The following is a 22,459-nucleotide window of genomic DNA, read 5'->3' on the forward strand; positions in this document are numbered from 1 at the left end:
TATCAACACCTGATCTGATCATATACAAGTATCCTTATGTTTATTTGGTGCGCAATCTACCAAGGTATAACAACTCATGACCGAGAAAAGACCCGAACAATATTAAATAGAGCTTGATACACTAATCACAAAGCTATCTTATGACATAGTATTTGAGTATAAGTACAAGTAATTAAGCAACATGACATGTATATATGTGAAAGTTAAGTATTCACAAGACATGCCACCTGAAATAATTTGTGTAATGAGCTGCAAAAGGCTCCTAATCAATAGTAATATGGAAAGTAGAATATCTGCAAATAGGATGGAACCTGCCAAATGGAAGAGTTTCGGAAAAAAGAGAGTAAAAATTAGATGAAATATATCACAAACTTGAAATGAAGCATAGATACACACCTATCTACTTATCGCGTTGAGAAACCTACCACGTCAACTTCTGATTGATCAGGGTGTTGGAGGTAGTGAACCAAACGTTCCATCAGCTTCGGACAATTGTGCAATGTCTTGTGGTACAATATTCAACTTTGGGCATCCCCTAATTTTCAACTCTGTAAGGTGTGGCATTATTCTAATGGTGGAAGTACTAATCTCTCTTCCTTCTAATTCCTGTACAGATGATATATTGTAATCCCATTCTTCCCATTCAAGCATGTTGGTAAATGTGAGTGTTTCCAATTTAGGAAAGAAGATGGTTGGCGATGCAGAGGATGTTGACGTTCCTAGAAACTCAATGCCGATCTTCTTCAAACTGTGCATTTCCTCTATTCTTAGTGATTCAAGAGATGGGAGTTTTCCTAGAGGAGGCAGAGTTTCACAATTTGGACAATACCAGATAGAAAGCTTTTTTAGGTTGTCTGTGGCTGTCGACGACGTCATCCAACTCGGAAACCCCACATTGCCTCTGTAATACCATATGCTTAAAATTTCTAAACTTGGATGAGGTTGGAAGGCTTCAAGAACCTGTCCATCTGAACTCAATCTCCTTCTAGTTTCTTCTTCATCAACTTGTATCACGTAGTCGAAGAACAGACTCAAAATCCTGAGGCGTTTCTTATGAAGATTAGCTTTTCTGGCCTCACTCTCAACTCTCACTCTTCCTAATCCTCTTATTGTAAGATCCCCTCTAAGTTTGTTCAAATTCATCAATCTGGAAAGAGAAGGAATTTTTTCACTCACCACAAATATATCTAAGAAACGAAGGGAAGTTAATTTTTCGAAACCTTTTGGCATGAAAGGCATTCCTGTTTCAAAATGCCTCAATTGCCTCAAATTGATAAGTTTCCCCAACCCACCACATAACTTTTTAAGACTCACACACCCAGAAATCTTGTACCATCTCTGCGTGTCTTGAAATCTTGAAAGAATGATCTCATTGCCAATTCACGGAAGCATTCATCACCAACTTCTTCCATCTCAATACTTTTATCTATCCCAAAGTAACCTTGAGCCATCCTCAACTTGATGATGAAGTCTTTCTCAATTTCATAATCTTTTGGAAAGACCGCACAGTATAAGAAACACCTTCGAAGTGTGGATGGCATATCATTGTAGCTCAACAATAAAGGAGAAAAAACACCTCTTTTTTCGGCCACTGTCCATAAATCAGTTCTAACGCGGTTACCCATTCTCATCTAGATTTCTTCATTCGCTAAAAACATCCTATAGTCTTCACAGCAAGAGGCAAACCTTTACATTTCTCAATCAGCTTAAAACCAATATCTTCTACATCCTCACGCTCTTTATCTGTCCAATCACAAAATATGACCCTGCTAAACAGATTCCAGCATTCGTCATCCGTCAAAGCTCCTAGGAAGATTTTCTTCGAGCATATCGCATTCACAACTCCCTCTTTACGCGTAGTCACAAGAACTTTACTACCTGGTGAACCACACTTGAGAGAGTCAATCAGTTGCTGACACCAATCATATTCTTCACACCAAACGTCGTCTAAAACAAGAAGAAACTTGTTTCCATCGATTTCATCTCTAATCCTTCGAAGTAGAGGATCTAACTCATTCAAACTGGGAGTAGATCCTGTAAGCGCTTCAAGGATCGCTTTGGCAGCCCTTATCACGTCAAAGGGATCAGAAACACAAGCCCACATTCTCTTTTCAAAATGACAGCATATATACAGTCTGATCATTGTAAGCAAATTGAGCAAGGGTAGTCTTTCCGATACCGCCCATTCCTATTACAGTAATGATTTGATGATGAGTTCTCTCACTCAACAACATATCAATTAACTTAACCCTGTCATCATCTCTTCCAACAATCTCAACTACATCAACACTAGAGGCAGTCATACCTATTCCTCTCCTCAGCAATTTCATCTAATCTTTTGTTCAGAACTTTAATCTTTACAGCAATATGTCGGTTTAGGCTAATTTTCCCAAAACAACGGCAATAAGAAGCAGGGATGAAAAAGCATACCTTCTTAATATTCTTGCCCTCTATATGCACTTTGAGGATAGTAGTGTTCCACTCATCCAAGACATGATCGATTTCGTAAGAAACATCTTTCAGCTAGTCTAGCCATTGTTTGATATTAGCATCCTTCATCTGCTTTCTCTCAGCATCATCTACAACAGCTTGGATGGCTTGGAAATTGCTAGTCAGCTTCCCAACTTCTTTCTTAACACCCCATACAAGTGTCAGCTCTCTCTCCACTTCCGGTCGAACAACTGAATTCAACAGCTCTAAAATGGCTGAAATGGAGATCCGGCCATTCTTTCTTTGGTGATGAACAATTGACAGAGAGTAGATTTTGACTTTTGAGTAATCAGATTTGGAGTTTTGGTCAGTAATGTGTTTCAATAGGCCGAGTTGACTTGACTCTAAAGTTTAATTATTTTAGAATGTGTTGCTTGTCACACGAGTGGATGTAAGAAGAAGCCCATTTTTTTTTTTTTTATGATAACAAGGGATTTCATTAACTTAGTCCAAACCGGCAACATAATACAAAGAAAAAGGCAATCGACCTCCCCCATTCGATTTTAAGTTTGCAAGCGAATGAGCAAGTCGATTGTTTCTTTTTCGTGTGAAAACAAAAGTGCAAGAATTAAATCCTAGGACTAATTATTTTATCCTAGCAATTGTACTCCTACATGGCAAAAAACAAGGGCCATTACTATTGATTTCATTAACAATGATTAAAGCATCAGATTCAATAATGGCTCTACCAATGCCGGCTGATTGAGCTAACAAAACCCCTTGGTGAATGGCACTGGCTTCGGCAAGATAAACGTCCGGCAAACCGTCCTGATATGCATATTGGCAGGAAATTGTTTCGGCTAAATGATTTCTCATAACAGTTCCTAACCCCCATTTTCCTTGTTCTGAGAAGATAGCCGCGTCGCAGTTGATTTTCATTACCCCTTCAGGAGGTCGAGTCCAATTCAGATGAGCCGTAGAAATTGGTTCTCTGAGAGTGTTTTTGATGTTTGCATCTTTCAAGTCCAACATGATATGGGTTGCCTGAGTGACCACTGTAAAAGGCATGCCGCATATAGCCTTTTTCCACACCTTGTTGCGATTTTTCCATATGTGCCAAAGGATAGTATTGAATGTTTGCCATTTTTCACAATCCAGTAAATGGAATATCCGGAAATACCACGAGAAGAAATTCTCGTTAGACCATTCCACGACATTAACAGAGGGAAAAATATCTTCCATACTCGAGTAGTCCATAGACAATCCATAAATAAGTGTGCTTGACTCTCAGGTGCAGAATCGCATACAGGGCAAACATTGATAATGTCGACTTTTCTCTTGATTAAATTATCGCGTGTTGGTAGGCTTTGGTGTCCCACTTGCCACAAAAAAATTTTAACTCTCGGTAATACATTTAAGTTCCAAATCAGCTTCCAAAAGAGAGGAAAAGAAAATCTTACCAAATAAGAGGATAACAAGCTTGTGGCTGTGTAATAGGCACTCCTAACCGTAAAGTTACGATTCTTGGTGCTTGCCCATGCTAGCGTGTCAACATGATTTGGAGATATAGGGATCAAAGATATTAAATGAGCCTTTTGAGCGCCCAGAACTGATCCAAGGAGAGGTTGATTCTATTTTTTGAAGGTTGGTCGATAATCTGACTAACCCTGCCAATCCCATTAGCAAAAAGTGCTTGCCGTTCAGCTTCTGAAAGATTGATGCCGTGAGTCCAATTATCTTCTCTGATTCTGATTGAGTTTCCATCTCCAATAACCCACGATCCACCTTTTAGGATAGTTGCTCTACCCTCTAAGATGCTTCTCCAAATCAAAGATGGGCTGCTGCCAATACCAGCCTCCAGAAAGGTAGAAAAGGGATAGTATTTTGCTCGAAGGCACCTGGCAAGTAGTGAATTCGGACATTGAATCAACCTCCAACCTTGCTTTGCTAGCATCGCCAGATTGAAAGCCCTGAGATTACGGAATCCCAATCCTCCATCGCTCTTTGACGGCTGTAACAGTATCCCATCCAACCCATCTAATTTTCCTTTTCCCATTCCACCAGAAAGTTCGAATTGCAATCTCGATTTCATTGATGACTGCAAGAGGTATGCTAAAGCATCCCATTGCGTAAGTTGGCAGGGCCAAAATGACTGCATTAATTAGCACAGATTTTCCAGCTTTCGAAAGAAATCGAGTGGACCAGAGATTGAGTTTTTCCAGACTCTATCTGCAAGATGTTTAAAAGCTGAATACCTTTGAACTTCCTACTAGTAAGGGCAGCCCAAGATAACGGTCATGGCTAATAACCTCTTGAATAGCAAGGATATCTTTCACTCTTCTTCTTGCGTCTCGGCAAGTGTTAGGGCTGAAGTACACCCCTGATTTGCCGTTGTTGATTAATTGACCTGAAGCTCTTTCGTATAAATCTAAATACATCTTTTAGAGCTTTAACTTCCTCAGTATACGCCTTTACAAAGAAAAGACTGTCATCTGTAAATAAGAGATGCGTGATTTTTGGACTAGCTCTTGAAATTCCACATCCCTTGATTAGCCCTTGTGATTCTGCCTTGGCTAATAATGATGATAATCCCTCGGCACATAATAGAAAAAGAAACGGGAGAGGGGGTCACCTTGACGGAGTCCTCTTTCTGGTGTGAAGGATCTGCTCCGATTGCCATTGATAATAACTGAGTATTTGACCGATGAGACACATTTCATGATCCAAGAAACCCATTGATGAGAGAAGCCCAGTTTTATCATTATCTCTCGCAAATAAATCCATTCCACACGATCAAAGCCTTCATCATATCAGTTTTAATAGCACACCAACCTGTTTTGCCAGATTTTCGCTTGATCGAATGAGAGACCTCATAAGCAAGGACCACATTATCGGAAATAAGACGACCCGGTAGAAATGCAGATTGGTTTGGTGAAATCACTTTCTGAAGAATGGCTTTTAACCTTGTAGCAAGCACTTTCGAGGTCAGCTTGTAAATCATGTTACACAAACTGATCGGTCTGAATTGCTGCATAGTCTCTGGCGATTTAACTTTAGGGATAAGCACAATCAGTGAGTGGTTGAAATCATCCGGAACTTCCCCATCATTTAAGAAATCGTTAATTCCCTTAGTTATATCATCTTTGATATGAGGCCAATGAGACTTGAAAAAACCAGCTGAGAAACCATCGATGCCAGGGGATTTATTGGAATGGGATTTAAAGAGAGCTTCCGTTACTTCCTCTGTCAAGATTGGAGAGGTAAGACTGAGATTATCTTCGGTTGCAACTCTATTTTCCAGACAATTCAAAACAGCACATAAATCTGCCCCTGATGGATGTTGGGACGCATAGAGATCAGAGAAAAAATCAGTAGCAGTCCTTGCAATTGAATGATGATCTGTGACCCAGGTTCCGGAAGAATTCTTCAGCTTCTCAATTCTATTTTTTCTCCGACGATTTGAGGCTGAAGAATGGAAGTAATGGGTGTTTTGTCGCCCTCTCCCAGCCAATGGACTTTTGCGCGTTGGCTCCAATAATCAGTTTCTTCCCGGTTCAATTGATTCAACTCCGTCTGCAGTTGAGGGAGCTTCTGATTAATTTAGGTAAAGTTTAAGGAATTTTGAGGCTATTTTCCAACATTTATTTTTCATCCAGCAGCTTCTAGAAAAATTACAATGACACGATCCTCTGCGGTCACCTTCACTGTACACCAAAATTCCCTCCACACATCTGTGACGTTGATTCAGTAACCATAGTCAACGCGATCACCGCCCAGTGAAAACAAATAATTCAATTATTGAGTTCGTTCACACGAAATTAACAAAAAAAAAAGGTTAAAAAAATAATTAAATATTAGTTAAATTAATCTAGTCAGATCAGAACCACTCTCCACCGTAAGATCAAGATCCAACGGCTGTTAATTACACACATCATGACCGTCAGATCTTCATGTAGGAAATCCAACGGTCCTAGTTTCTTGAATCGTGTGGTATATAAAAAGGCGTCGCAGTGATCTCAACTTTGGGATTTTTTTGTTAGGCTACTAGTGAAAAGAAGCGAAGTCTTTTACTTCTCTCTGTCGTGTTCGTGATCCAGATCGCGCCTCCAAATTGAAATCAATCATTGATTACGAAGATTCGATTGAATTTGTTAGGGTTTGAATTGGGTTAGGTTTTGCGAGTGTAATTCCAAGTTTCGGTTTTTGTTTTGGTTCGATTTCTTCTTGTTTCGGCGATATTAGGGTTCTTTGGTTCAGAGGAAAGCTTAAGCTAAGCCGCTGGGAATTTCAAACTGGTAAATTGCTTTTGGGGGTATTGGGTTCTTGTTTTGTTTGTGTCCTTTTGAATTACACTATTTGGATTTTGAAAATTTCGATTTTTGTTTATATCATTTGATGAAATCTAAAGATTTTGGGGGTACATTTTGTAAATCATTTCTGATTGTATTAATAAAATGGCTTTCTGATTTTGTTGTTTTTAAGAGAATTGGTGTTTCGCCAAACCCTAGCGTAGTTTCAATTTCCATACATTGGTTCTCTTTAATCCCATTTCGAACTTTCGTCTATTTGGGTTGCTGGAGATTTCTTGAATCTAACAAATTACAGTTCATGTTTTCGCTGTTTTTTCAAAACGAGATTAGTTGTTTTGATACCAAGATGGGGAATATATTTGAAAATGAGGGGGTAATGTTTTGCCCTTGGTTGATGTATGCAGCAGACGTGTTAATAACCAGGCAAGATTTGGATAAAGGAGATGGCTAAGAGTGATAGGCTATCTGGAGGATATTATCGTAGCTCATTCCAGGCAGCTGGTGAATCTGAGGGTTCTGGTATCTCTGGTCGAATAGATGCTGATATGGCTGATGAATTGAGCACCCCGTCAAGGAAGTTAATGAATTTGAATGCTGACAAAGGGGATACATTCGGTGTTCCATTGCAAATTCATCCATTGGCGAAGATGACTCTATCTGAAAGAAATGATTTAATACACCGGTTGAGAACGGAACTTGAACAGATACGTGTCATTCAAAAGAAATTTGAGGTACACAATATCAATGGGGTTATCACTGATATTCTTAGTGGTAGTAATGGAAACAATCGTCGTCAAACTGAAAATTTTAGACAGTTATCTGGGAAAAAGTCGGGTTCTACTGGAAGGTTTAAGACGGCTAAGCCAGCTCCGGTTCCCAATGCCGTGATTAGTTTGTTGATGAAAAAATGTGAGAATCTTTTGAAACAGTTGTTGTCTCATCAGTTTGCTTGGGTCTTCAACACCCCTGTTGATCCGGTGAAGCTGAATCTTCCAGACTACTTTACTGTTATTAAGCATCCAATGGATTTGGGGACAATAAAGCGGAAATTAACTTCAGGAGTATACCCGAGCCCATTGGAGTTTGTTGATGATGTGAGACTAACCTTTAGAAATGCGATGACCTATAACCCTGCATCAAATGATGCTCATATCATGGCTGACACCATGAGTAAGTTTTTTGAGGTAAGGTGGAAAAATATTGGGAAAAAAACTACCTGTCATTGAAAGGCAACCATTACCGTCCAAATCAAGCAGTCGTGAAGTTGTGGAGACCACTAAGCCAATGCCTCCAAACAAAAAGCGAAAGGTAACCTCCGTGGATTCTATTGTGGTGCCACAACCTATCAAGCAAAAAATGTCAGATGAGGAACGACACAAGCTTGGTGGAGAACTGGAATCATTGCTGGCAGAGATGCCATTACATGTCATAGAGTTTTTGAAGGACCACAGTTCACATGGAGGGGACTGTGCAGAGGATGAGATTGAGATAGATATTGATGGTCTCAGTGACGATACCTTGTTCACATTACGTAAGCTCATAGATGACTATTTGCTTGAGAAACAAAAAAAACAGATTAGAGCTGACCCATGCGAAACAGAGGTAACCCCTGAAAATTGCTGAAGCGCATTTACCACATTTATAACCAAGCAGTTGCAATAATAATGTCTTTATGCCCTTTCAGATGTGGAATGTATCAGGGCTCAGCAATTCATCGATGCTACATGACAAAGGTTTTTCCGGATCCATTTTGTTGCATTTAAGAAATGAGTGGCCTCCAACTGTTGGACTAAATGGCATTGTGTGTGCTTATATATAGGTAATGACCATGCTGATGAGGATGTTGATATTGGTGGAAATGAGCCTCCTGTATACAGCTATCCTCCTGTGGAGATAGAAAAAGATATAGACAAGAAGAAAAATAAACACGTAGACCCTGTCCATTCCAGTGGTAAAGAAACTTGTTTTTCTTTTTTGTGATTTATGCTGTTAGTATAAAATATACCCAAAACCTTTCTAAATTTTTTGGATGCCCAATCGCGACCGTTATATCTATGTGTCAGCCATACCCCTCACAAACAGAGACACTTTGGACCAAAGTTCTGGTGAACTCCTTGTAGTTTGTTGCACCAAAAGTACTGGCATTCTCTGAAGTCGAGGTTATTTATGTTAGAGATTTTTTTTAATAGATTACGAATGTTGGAAAGTAAAGTTTGATCTCAGAATAGAATAGAATGGCAGAACTGATACAGTCTGTGATTTGTGGTCATTTAGAAACTAATAAAATCTGAAAGAATTGACTACAGTACTAGCAAAAAGTGTCCAATTATGATGAGTACTCACTTTATTGGGACTTGTGTTAGTCGGTTTTTCAGCTGCTGTTTCTGTCAGTATGAACTGCTCAAAGCTGTATGCTATGTTTTACATTTACTTTTCATTACCGGAAGTTTTCTTCTTAATACATTTTTGTAATATTTGTTGCTTTCATTTTTACCCAGGCTCAGACTCTAGTAGTTCTTCAGAAAGTGAAAAGGATGACGCTAAAGCGGTAAGTCCTTGATGTGAATCTAAATTTTGCCAAAAGGCAACCTGTGATTGCTTGTACTGACTTGATTGTTTGCCTATATTGCAGGTATCTGAGCCTCTACAGTCTGCTGTTAAAATAGATGCAAAGACGAGTGATGGTGATCACCTTGATAGAACACGTCAGTATTCTTTCTTTTCAACCATAGGCGCTGTATTTTTGCATGAGTCAGAAGTTCTTGATAAAGAACTCCGACTTTTAGTTAAAAAGGGTTCTGAGGGCGTAAAAATATTAATGTAATGCCATTCATGAAGTTTGCGGTCTTGTGCAGAGTCTGTTAGTGGCCTGGATCAGCTCGAGCAAACTTCTCAGCTAAAGCCAAGTTCTGTTGAGTCAGACTCCCGAAAAGATGGTAAGCTCAAATCTTGGAAAAGAAGCATATGCGATGATGGTTTTTCGGAAAGCAGATTTTTGACTATTCAATAAATAAACATTTTAGGTGATAGTGCCCCAAGTGACCCCGAGAAGCTCTATAGGGCTGCTGTGCTGAAGAAGCGATTTGCTGACACTATCTTTAAAGCTCAAGAGAAGATTGTTCAGGTTGGTTAAACCTGACAACTCAGCGTTGTTTGTCTTATTTTTGGGCTGCCTAAATAATGCCAAATGTGAACGTGGCCTTTTGTATCAGGACGATGAGAGTGATCCTGAAAAATTGCGGCGGATGAGAGAGGAACTTGAATTGCAACAAAAGAAAGGTCTGGGGTCTCCTCTTTGGTTATTTGCTTTGTTGAATGTCGATGTGCACGTAAGGTTCATTTCATTACCTATTTTCTAATTCTTTGGATCGGTATTCAGATAGAGCCCGGTTAGAGGCAGAGGCAAAGGCTGCTGAAGCTGCTCGAAAACGGGCCGAAGCAGAAGCTGCTGAGGAGGCTAAAAGAAAGAGGGATATCGAGAGAGAAGCTGCACGCCAGGCACTAATCGAGGTAGATTAATTAAGGATTTTACTTAATTTTATGCGTAAACTTGGAAAAATGAATTTTGAGGGGATAACTTGAATGGTGTTTTCTCTAGATGGAGAAGACGGTTGAAATCAATGAAAACTCTCGGTTCCTCGAGGACTTGGAGCTACTTAGGGCTGCTCCAGCAGCGGAGCAGTTGCCGAGCTTGGCAGATGAGACGAGCCCGGATCAGTCTATTATCTCTCTCGATGCATTGGGAAGTTTCAAATTTGGGGAAAGGAGTAATGCTTTGGAACAACTTGGGTTGTTCATGAAAGACGAGGACATCGAGGAAGATGAAGAAGCCGAGGAGCCACCACCTACTACTACTAGTCCTATTGTCGTCCCAAAACCCTTAAATAATGAAAATGATCGTAATGAAAATGATGACATTGAGGAAGGTGAAATAGACTAGTGTGTTCTTGTTGGAAACAGAGATATTTTTAGCAAGGAATACTTCAAAAAAAGTATACATTTTCATACAGACAAAAGACGACAACATTTGGTGAATTTAATTCCCTTCGAGACCTTCGAGACTTCTTTTGTGTGGGACAAAACTTTATGAAAGAACTGCATGAAACTGAGAAAAAAAAACAGTTGAAACATGAAACAGCCTGCTTCGTTGTTCTTTTTGATTTCTGCTCAATTCCTTCCTTTTTGAATGTATGACGTTTTCCAGGTCTATTCTCGAATGCATGACTTTTTCCTGTGTAGAATAGAGATCTTTGTTAATATTTAACTTGTTATATGTCCCAACCTCAAAAAAAGGATGTTCTAATCGATATTTTTCTACATATAATCCGTGTGTAGACTGTAGTTAACTATTTTCTTATACTTACCAATTGTGCGATTAGGCACAACGTCTCCCCTCTCCAGAATGTTGAAGCATCCCACAAATAGCTGCATCAACCAATATTATAAATTCATATGAGATTAAAAAGCTGCCGCAATGCAAGTGTTTATTGCACGAACAGATGCATCAACCAATTGCAAGTGTAGTATTAATCCTAAAGGAACTGTCTAGTTACTTCATAGTAAGCACTTGCAAAGACAAAATAATGTATCAAAGCAGAAATGGACTTCAAAACATGAGAATAGAAATAAAATACCTCAACATACATGACAGAAATGGTGTTGAGTTGGAGCACGCTATGGATGAGAATTGGTGGACCTCTTCCAGTCAATCTCCTCGAATAACCATGGCACCTATGGCTATCTCCAGTTAAGTCGTTGAATCACTACAATACATATGCCAAGTTTGTCACCAAAAGCTCGTCGACCTCTTTCATGGAATCGATCAAATTGTGTCTCTCGAACCATTTAATGGATCCCAAACACTTGTAGCAGGATGCTGCAGTTAAAGGAGCAGAAATTTAATAATACTTGGATTGAGTTAATTGATATTTAAGTTTTAAGAGTTTAATTCCAAAGATCATAGCACAAGGATGACTCATAACCGCTAATGCAGCGAAGACATTGTGAAAAAAAGAGTACCACCAGTTTGTATTCAGAGATCAGCAACATCGTCGGTCAACTTTTTCACAATCTTAAAGGAGGAAATTAACATACATGCCTATGTTCACTCCATAGTTGTCACATCGCACAACGTTTTTCAGCTTTTCGTAACGCATAGCATATATCGTAAAGTAGGTTATATGCACATTGTCTATATACATAAATACAGTAATTTAAAAAAAGAATGGAATGTTCAACATCTAGCAATAGTTAAATATAAAAGAATAGAGAAGAAAAACTTGAGTTTGGATTTAGGGTTGTAAAAGATAGGGAAGAAAGACTTTAAAACTTGAAATCGAGAAGTGAAGAGTCGAGAGTATGCTGCTCTTCTTCAACGTGAACAGTGAAACTGAAACTAAGTGAAGAAAAGAAACGAATGCCTAGGTTTGTTTTTAGCTAGGTTTCAGGCCCACCAAATTCGATTCAAATGAATTGATTGAACCAATTTCATTTTAAATTAGAACGGTTTCATACCAAAATTAAAAAAATATAACAACCTAGTAATAACGTTATGTACCGTGAAGTAAAACGCACGATAGACACAGTTATATACTCATCTGTGTTATGATAGTCGTTATGTAACGTTAGCAACTCCTAACATAACGTAACGTATGTTATAGAACACATAAGGTAAGTTATTAACAACTATGCCCATGAAAACTCTTTTCTACTTTGACGTACAGCTTGGATAATGAAAAATATGGCAGGAAGGATAGGAAGCTGCAGAATTACCTTTGTTTTTGGCATTGGCTGGAGCCTGGAGACTCGATTTCTGTTAATTATATCTGAATACCCTTAGTTACATCCAAAGTTGGTTGCCATCCTCAAAGGACCTGGTAAATCACATGAACGAAATAAGCCAAGCCATTTCTTCCCTGATGTAAATAAATCAACGAAAACATAAAATCGTCCGATCAAAGGCGTGATGATGTTGATAAGTCATCTCTACCATGTAAAACAACAATACTTCATGTTAACAGAGCTAATGGTAATCAACAAAACACACTTAAACGAAACGGAGACAATTAATCACGAACAAAGGTTCATCGGAGAACTTCAATTAAGCTGATCGGGGACGCAAATCAGATCTACGCTATTATATCGTCAAGCTTCCAAAAATCGAACACGAGCAGATCTCTAATTAAACAATACTGGAAATTTCTTCTAAATTTGTTCATAATTTATATGGATAGTTCTTCGAAATAAGAATCAAAAATCAAAAATCGAAGGATTGAAATTGGAGACGTACCTCAAATTCTCTTGGATTTGATATCAGGCTCAGCACCATTCATACGATTTTTAAGCTTTGTTGATCAATCTGTTTCCGTCTTGTGAATGTTTACAATTTTCGACCAAACAACTACTACTTTCACCCTCGTACTTAATTAAATTAAACTATATGGTCCTTAAAAACTTTTTTTAACTATTTAATCCTCAATATTTACATTCTACGAACTTTTTGAACATTTTTTGTTTTATAAATTCCTCGTACAAATTGTCCATCCAAAATCCCGCTCTTCCTCCAAATAGAACTTAATTATGCCCTTTCGAAATGCCTAACCATTAAACAGTGTCCTGATGGTGTGAACTTTTTGAACATTTACATTCTACTAAACTACTAATTTTATAAAAACAATTAAATTGTAAATATGCATGCTGGTTACTTCTTTTAATTTTATCAATAAAATATATTTTTAAGAAAATATATTCTTACTTTTAAAAAATATTACTATTTCCGTCTCAAAATATATATAAAATTTTGGGACGGAAATAGTAATATTTCGTAATAACATATTATATATATATTTCTATATACATATATATAAACAATTTATTTGTTGACTTTAAAAATAAAATCTAAAGTAATAATAAAAAAACAAAAATGTCAATTTAGTGTGACCCGAAAGATAGATTTCTCTACGAATTGGATTGGATTTGGTGACAAAAATAGCCCACGTTTGCTTTTATAAATGTGAGAAAACGTATAATTTTGTACCTCACATTATTTTTAAAATCTGTATCTCATATTATTTTGTTAGTTTAAAATTTTTTTATGTTTTTAAAAATTAGTTAAAAATATTATTTTATCGTTAATTTTGTATATGTGGCGCCTAGTCAACTAACAAATCAATATATTTGTGATATATGTCATCTTACATATTAAAAATTGACACGTCATTAATAAATCAACATTTTTTTACAAAAATTGGTGACATGGTAAAAATGTGTGACGTATTACTGACACGTGTCATAATTATATTGATCCTTTAATTGACTAGGCATGAGTAAGCTCCGCAGAGTGTTATATAGATGCCATATAGATAAAATTAATGATGGAAAAATATTTTTAATTGACTTTTAAAAACATAAAAATTTATTAGACTAACGAAAATACATGAGACTGAAAAAAAATGTTGAGTATACGTTTTCTCTTATAAATTTAAATATGAACAAAAAAAAGCTCAGTACACTTGTCGTCCGTATGAATTTTATTGTTGACCAATTTCTTTACCCAATTTGATAAATTCCCACCCAATTTGACCAATCTCTCTTTTATAATTGTCGAGAAAATTTCATCAATTTTTCTCTCTGGCCAAACAATTTTCTTCATTCAATCTATGGAAACCCAAACCCAGATGATCTTCTCCTTCTTCAATCTCCCTTCCTTCTTCACCTTTTTCATCATCATCTATATGATTTCATATTTCATCATCTTCAAATCGTGGACACCCAAGACCCGACCCGAAGCCAGTAGCTGCATAATATCTCTCTTCCACAGCACGCCCGCCGTCGTTTTCTCTCTCTACGCCGTCCTCTCCGCCGCAGATCCTTCCTTCTCCTCCGCCAACACCGTCGTCCAATCCGCCGTCCTCGATTACAGCATTGCCTACTTCCTCACGGATCTAATCCACTACCTGATCTTCTACCCAAGTGACGTCCTCTTCATCGGCCACCACCTCGCCACCCTCTTCGTCTTCGTCACCTGCCGTTACGTCACGTTTCACGGCGCGTGTGCGATTCTCGGTCTGTTGATACTCGCAGAGGTCACCAGCGCGTGCCAGAACGCGTGGACATTAGCGGGTTTGAGGAAGGACGATGTGGAGTTTGCACAGAAGGTGTTCGATGTATTGTCCCTTCCGTTTTATGCATTTTATAGCGTTATTAGGGGATTCTCGGGGCCGTATTATGTGTACAAAATGACGTCGTTTTACGTCGGTGCCGGCGAGGAATTGCCGATTCCGAAGTGGGCTTGGATGTCGTGGATCGTGGTGGTTCTAACGGCGATCGGTGTTAGCATATTGTGGGTTTCCAATTTGTGGGTCGAGTTTTTTAAGAGAAGTGGGAAACTAGAGAAACATAAATTGTGATCATCATAGCAATTAGTAGTAACATTATAATCAAACAATTTCTTAATTTTTAGGCTTTATTTATATGTTTTTGGTTCTTATTTCAGTGCAGAACAATACCGAAACAATAAATAAAATTAATTGAGGTTATCGATATATGATTACTTTTAAAATCGTATTTTAAAACCGAGAAAAATTATTGTTCAAGTGAGGTTTTTACAAGAAATTCAAGCTCAAAAAAGATGAACAAGTTCGAGTCGGATAGCTCATCGATAATTTTTGCGTCGAAATTAGACGATTCTATTCGGTTCCAAGGCACCAAAAGCTTGCCTCCTAATCCTTGCCAACTTATATTTGCCAGTTGCGTAACGTGTAAACAAAAAATTAACTTTTCCTTTAACAAGTTTTTCATGAAAGTGGACATGTTTTTCAAAATACTTTTGGAAATTGTGTCTTTTTAGTAATGAATCTGTTTCTTAGCTTTTCTCTGCATAGATTTAAATATCAAAACTTAGATTTACAGACACTTTTGTAAAAGTTTCAATAGGAAATTGAAAATGTACTTCTACATTTTGGGGACCAAAGGTCCAAAGTAGACGGCGGTCCGGTTCCGGTACATAAACGGATATAATCTATTGTTTCGGGTAAATTCAGAACAAATCAAGCAGAAAATGGAAACGAAAAACACTCTATTAGGAATGATCATATTCACACACAATCATAAAACTGATTGTGATGTGTGATCAACAACATAATTAGGTCCTTATACTTATTTTTACTAACTAAGGCAATGAGGCAAATCTAATTAACCCACGAAAGTTTAGAAATTTCTAGAGTAGAAACTGTAAGTTTTGGCGTTGATGATGATATCCCTCAATCCTCCAATCGACGCAACAAGCATTAGCATGGCTCCAAGAATAATCAAGGTCTGAAATAAAGAAAATGAAATCGGACTGTTAAGTATAATATGGTTTTAGAGATGGATTAGTACAGAAGTTGTTCGTAAACACATACCCAGTTGATAAACCAAGATAAGCTAAATCTCTTTGGTTTGTATATGACGATCCACATGATACATGGAAGCTGAAGAATCAGAAAAACAGGTATACGTTAATAAAAGCATTTCAATGGAAGATGAAAGAGAATTCTATATATCAGAAATTTGATAATGGAACTTACAAAGTATGTTGTAGGGGCGAAAGAAAATCCTCCCAGGAATCCGAGCAGGCCACCAAAGAAAGGGAACGTGATCGCCATGAACATTGTGAATGCTGAAATTTAAAAGAAATTTCACTATATAAAAAATAAATGATTTTGATCATATATTCTAAGAAGATACATACCAACATAGAAATTGCGGGTGAAAAAGCGAAGCCAAAAGGTAGGACGGAAATTCATTTTCTTCACTAACACAGTCTCCATCATGTCAAATACAGGCATAGCATATAGCTGCATAGACAGAAAATTTGACTCCCAATAACATGAAAGATTACGGCAACAATAAGCCATTTGAGATGCTCGAGTGAGATGAGTACGTTCTCTTCGACATGATTCCCAAAGACGTAATATCCTACAAAAGCGACTGGCAAATAGCACAACGCTACGACAAAGTAGGCAAAGAGAACTCCTTTCCACATAGGTGCCTTTGAAGGTTTGTCTGGAGTAGAAGGGATCGTTGCTTGGATTTCCAAAACCACATTGTGACCAGCATATGCTATCGCCACAACACCTAATGACGTCAGGAAACCGAAAACCGTTGTTGACGATTTAAATGAGTAGTCGACATCTTCTAGTTTACCCCTGTGGATGATGCTCCCCAGGCAATGGTTGAGTAACTGCAAAGAACAAGACAAGAGGGTTGTTATAAAACCGGTCCCCTATGTTTCCAAAGTTTGCAAATTTCCCCCAATTTAATGTAAGATGACAAAAATTCAATACCTTAAAGACATGACGGCAGCAGCCAAAGAGACGGCAGAGATAGGTTGTTTGACAGTTTATGATCGTGAGGGTCTTAATCTATGTGTGGTTGTAGTTCATCTTGTATTTCTCTCTTAGTTTTCGTTGGAGTCATGAAAAAGCATGAGCTAACAAATAACATTATCAGATTTTAAGACTTCGGAACAGAATACATGTGGGTGGCACCAGAGCATCTTCACTTATTCTTATATAGCATGCAGCAAACCCATGTATCCCTGAAGGAAAAATGTAATGCAGTGCTGTTCAGAATCTCTTGAGCAGAGAAAACTCATGATGTTAGCTTGGCCGACATCAGTTAGCCGGACACATTCAAATATTGTCATTTTTTGTATTGGCTGCCATTTATGATTTATATGATTTCCCTGTGTTGAGTAGAAATCTGTGGCCTTTGTTTTTTAACCGTTTGCCTAGATGCACATAAAAGATATTACAGCAATATTGCCAGCCTGGTCTTCTGTAGTTAGATTATAAGTTCTGACCTGATAGAAGAACTGAGCTAAGAGTCTAAGACTAGGCATGACTGGTTCCACAATTTAGATGAATTTCCATTCCAAATGTATTTTTGTTTTTTATGTTTAGAAAACAGTTTTCAAAATTCTTTCACCCAAATGAATTTTGATGGTCGACCCTGTACTCCCCAAATAATTGAATTTTTTTTCACAAATTGTAGTAAACCAAATCCTTGTGTGTGTGTATATTGATGGTCGACCCTGTACTCCCCAAGAGGGTGAAGTTCAAGATCTATGACCTGAAATCTCTTAAAAAACAGCAAACACAACTAAGAACAGGACTAAACTAAGTAACCGGGAAGATGATAGTTGAAATCATACTAAATCGACTTAAAATGCTGAAACCTGCGACAATTGAAGTGATAGAGAATCTGATGGCAAGAGCAAAAAAAAGAATAAATAATTTTGTTTCGAGTAGCGTAAGCATGGAAATACCAGCACCCGACATTGTCATTAACTATTGCATATATAGTTGCTTCAGAATTGAGCAAAACATTCTTTTTGTTGCCTTCTTTGGTTCTTTCCAGTTCCACCTATTAAGCAAAGCATATTTCTTTTTTACACCATCAGTCAAGTAAAGAATCCAAGCTAGCTAACTCATATATATATACTGTAATGACATTCGCTATACATATATATATACCTCACCTGATATCCCAAAATCTGTTTTCTTGATTAATTTGTTTCACCCTCTCTAGTATTTGTTCATAACTTTATTCCAAAAAAAAAAAATTGTTCATTACTTGTGATTTTCTACAAATGGCCGGTCTCCCTATTGGGTCTATTCTGGAGCAGCTGGGTTCAGTCGTTCGTCAACAAGTGGAGCAAGAGGTGAGACTAGTCATGGGAGTTAAAAAACAAGTTTCGAAGTTGACTAGCAATTTCCAGGCCATTCAGCTGTTCTCGACGATGCTGAGAGAAAACAAATGAAGGATGGCAACGTCAGAAATTGGTTGGAAAAGTTGAACGATGTCTCTTACGAGATCGATGATGTCTTGGATGAGTGGAACACTGCACTACTCAAATTCCAGATAGAGGAAGGTCAATATCCTAAAAGGAAGGTATGTTTTTTCATACCAGCCTCTTATTACCTTTGTCTACGAAAAATAAGTGTACGCCGTGATATTGCTGTGAAGATAAAAGATTTAACTGAAAGGTTAGATGAGATTGCTGAAGAGAGGAACCGATATTCCTTTCAGTTAGCTGAGAGCAGCAATACTAGAGAAAAATACAATAAGCGTATGACAGTTTCTAGTGTGGATGTGTTAAAGATAGTTGGTAGAGATCGTGATAGTGTTAAGTTGATTAGTATGCTATTGAGAGAGACTAGTCATGGACCTAACCTCCAAATCATCTCCATAATAGGGATGGGAGGAATAGGAAAGACGACTCTCGCGCAATTAGCTTACAATGACGAGAGAGTATGTGCAAATTTTGAAAAGAAAATGTGGGTATGTGTCTCTGATCCTTTTGACGAGATAAGATTGGCTAAGGCAATCCTTGAAAAGCTTAAAGGATCTTCTCCAACTCTAAACGAGTTAAATTCTCTGCTCGAATCGATAAGTGAAGAGGCCAAAGGAAAGAGGGTTCTTCTTGTCCTGGATGATGTGTGGTGTGAGGAAAATGACTGGTGCGAGAAATTTGTAGACTCTCACCTGGGAGTAAAATACTAGTGACCACACGTAACGAGGGAGTTGCAAATGCGATAGGTTCAGCAAAATTATTTCTAGGTGTATTGACAGATGAAGAGAGTTGGGGTTTGTTTACCCGGGCGACATTTTGTGGCTGGACCGATAAAGAGTGTCGATATGTGGAAGATATCGGTCATAAGTTAGTAGAGAAATGTAAAGGCTTGCCCCTTGCCGTGAAGGCTATAGGGAGTTTTGTGCACATGAAAAAGTCTAGAGGAGAATGGTAAAGTGTGTTGGAAAGTGAACTGTGGTCAGTTGCTCAAGATAGAGGTGTCTTTCCCCCTTTGTTGTTGAGCTACAATATTTGTCTCCTACTCTAAGAAGGTGTTTCGCATATTGTGCATTCTTTCCAAAAGATTACTTCATCGAAAAAGACTATCTGATCGATTTATGGATTAGTCAAGGTTAGTTTGGACCAGAGAATAATAATATAGAGATGTGAGCAATTGGTAATGAATCCTTTTGTGAATTAGCTAAGAGGTCTTTCTTTCAGGACTTTTGGGAGGATCTAGATGGTGAAATAAGTTGGTGTAAGATGCATGGCATAGTGCATGACTTTGCACAATACCTCACGAAGAATGAGTGTCTGGCAATGGAGGTACATGGTAGTGTTGATGAGCCACAAATCAAAAGCTCCAACACTCGTCATTTAATTATGACGATGGCCGGTGATCAAGTGCCAAACTTTGAAATACCTATTTCAATGTTCAACTTGGAAAAGTTAAGGACCCTTAAAATTACTCAATTTCATTTTCTTTCTTTCGACGTGGTTGCGTTTGATAAAGTACTCGGTCAATTGACTAGTCTGAAGACCTTAGATTTGAGTGGAACTGGAACTGAAAAACTCCCTAAAAATGTGGGCAAATTAACACATTTGAGATATTTGAATTTGGAATCTTGTGAAGAATTAATAGAACTACCCACAACATTGTGCAATTTATGTAATTTACTAGTCTTGAACATTTCAAAGTGTCGTTCGCTTGAAAGTTTTCCTAGCGGATTGGGGAACCTAATCAATTTGAGAAAACTCCAACTCTCTCTTTCAGGAGTATATTTCATGACAAGGATTGACAGATTAACTAACCTTCATTTCTTAGATGTATTTTGGGTGAGTTGCGATTGCACTTCAAATGAATTAACCACTCTTTCTGGATTGATGAATTTGAACAAACTTAGAGGGGAACTTCGGATATTACGACTAGGAAAAGTGAGAGATGCGAGTGAGGCCAAAACAACTTCCCTTCATAAAAAGAAGCACCTCAAGTCTTTGTATTTGTTTTTCGACGACGTCATTGTTGCCGACAAAGAAGAGGAAAGAAGGATGCATACCTCGCAAGCACGAGTGCTTGAAGCCTTACAACCTCATCCAAATTTACAATCTTTAAAGATTGGGTATTACAGATCAGGCAATATGGGGTTCCCAAGTTGGATGACGTCGACAATTACAAACAACCTAAGTAGTCTTACTCTCTCACATTTTTCAGATTGTGAATCTTTGCCACCTTTGGGTAAACTCCATTCCCTTGTATCTCTATACATAGAAGAAATGCAAAATGTGAAAAGAGTTGGCATTGAATTCTTGGGAATGATAACACCCGCCGTGGCCTCACCTCCAACCACCGTCTTTCCTAAATTGGAATATCTCACATTTAGAGAAATGAGTGAGTGGGAAGAATGGGATTATGAGGAGTTTATACAAGGAGATGATGAGGAATTTATTACTACTTCCACCACCACAATGTCTTCCATAATGCCGCTACTCAAAATGTTGAGAATTTCATGGTGCCCCAAGTTGAAGAGTCTACCGGATCACATTTTTAACACAACCTCTTCATATGCTTGACATCGAAAAAAGTAAGATTCTAGAGGAACGTTTGGCACACCACTTCCAGCACCCTAAACATTCTAACTGGAAGATAATATAGACAGGAGTACGTTGCAGTCCGGTGCTCTGTCTCAGGTGTCAATTTGCTTTCCATCTTAGTTTAAACTATACTTTTTTTTTCTAATTTACTACTCCCTCCGTCCTTAATTATTTGTCACTTTTTCTATGTATTTTGTAAAGGAAAAGTGGACAAGTAATTAGGGAAAAACGTGGTATTTGTTTTATGTCAAATACTATGATCTCATATGTCTTACAAATGCTTTCAATGACAGGTGTTCCTGTATTGGATGTTATCAGTTCTTCATTCAATTTAAAGGATCGTCAAGATCTTGTCCATATTCCAGCAAAGACTTCATCTAAGTATGTTCCTAAGTTACTTGTCTTATCAAATTCATACACAAATATTTCGTTAAAATGATAAATTAAATTTCCATTTTTCTTCTTGCCGGTATGTTTTTGCTGGGTATTCCCTTGGCTTACATTGTAAAGAACGAAAAATGTTGACGTCGCTCGTATTGTTCATCGATCTTATCCATTTGACTTTGATTTTATATTGCCAGGAGGAAAATTATGCTGATTTGTTTATATTTGGCTTTGATTTCATTGTAACGAATGGTCATCTACTCATATTACAGGGTTTCGATATCTTGATTGGATATTTCAGGGACAGGGATTAATTTTAGAGATTAAGATAATTTTTTGGTTTTTTAGCTGTCTGAACTTTCGTTATGTGCACTTATATCACAAAATGGATTTCCAAAATGAAGATTTTAGTTAAAAAATGGCAGGGTCCGTAGAAATTCGACAAAACATGGAGACCGATAATGTAGGGAAAATTTTGCAAGGCCTAGAAATGAGACCGATTTGTAGGATCTTTATTTGACAAATGAATTGGTGAATGAATGAAGGCGGCGACGAATAAGAATCGTAAAGTAGCATTAAGAGTATTTATACAGAATGATTTGAATTAGGGGTTTCAAACAAAAAGCACGCGCGCCTGGTTAAAATTGCGGATACGTGTAGATCATTAGAGTTTTAGTTACGAGTTGATTAGTTAAAGTGGTAAGGTTTTATTGATTAACACGTGTCAAAAGTGGTAAAGCTTTACCGATTAACACATGTCCAACATGTATATGACACGTGTTAATCGATAAAGTTTTACTCAGGTGTTGATCAACAAAGAGGTTGAACATATGACACGTGTAAATCGATAAAGAATTTACTTATGTAATGAAATGTCTTACTTATGGGCAAATAGTAGAGGAAGCAT

General features: G+C 37.7%; 2 protein-coding genes and 3 pseudogenes across 2 annotated transcripts; 3 read left to right on the plus strand and 2 right to left on the minus strand.

Annotated features, from left to right (window-relative positions):
- Positions 1-444: 444 nt before the first annotated feature.
- Positions 445-3,687, minus strand: LOC139882334 (putative disease resistance protein RGA3; annotated as a pseudogene).
- Positions 3,688-7,183: 3,496 nt separating this feature from the next.
- LOC139882335 (transcription factor GTE8-like) lies at positions 7,184-10,680 on the plus strand. Its single transcript, XM_071866675.1, is given in 11 exon segments — positions 7,184-7,942; positions 7,944-8,342; positions 8,425-8,473; positions 8,560-8,691; positions 9,239-9,288; positions 9,373-9,445; positions 9,596-9,676; positions 9,764-9,864; positions 9,953-10,019; positions 10,120-10,250; positions 10,339-10,680. Coding segments are annotated over 11 exon segments (2,184 nt in total).
- A 3,718-nt stretch (positions 10,681-14,398) lies between these two features.
- Positions 14,399-15,148, plus strand: LOC139882336 (TLC domain-containing protein At5g14285-like). The gene has a single exon (XM_071866676.1). The coding sequence runs from the start codon at positions 14,399-14,401 to the stop codon at positions 15,146-15,148; it is 750 nt and encodes a 249-aa protein (XP_071722777.1).
- Positions 15,149-15,947: 799 nt separating this feature from the next.
- LOC139882337 (lysine histidine transporter 1-like) lies at positions 15,948-17,622 on the minus strand (annotated as a pseudogene).
- Positions 17,623-18,372: 750 nt separating this feature from the next.
- Positions 18,373-21,147, plus strand: LOC139882338 (putative disease resistance protein RGA3; annotated as a pseudogene).
- The last annotated feature ends 1,312 nt before the right edge of the window (positions 21,148-22,459 follow it).

The sequence above is a fragment of the Rutidosis leptorrhynchoides genome, unplaced genomic scaffold (genome assembly GCF_046630445.1).
Source record: "Rutidosis leptorrhynchoides isolate AG116_Rl617_1_P2 unplaced genomic scaffold, CSIRO_AGI_Rlap_v1 contig259, whole genome shotgun sequence".
In the NCBI taxonomy this organism is placed as follows: Eukaryota; Viridiplantae; Streptophyta; class Magnoliopsida; order Asterales; family Asteraceae; genus Rutidosis; species Rutidosis leptorrhynchoides.

Excerpts from the sequence above, each read along its gene's own strand:
- LOC139882336 (XM_071866676.1), top strand. The coding sequence starts at position 14,399 with ATGGAAACCCAAACCCAGATGATCTTCTCCTTCTTCAATCTCCCTTCC.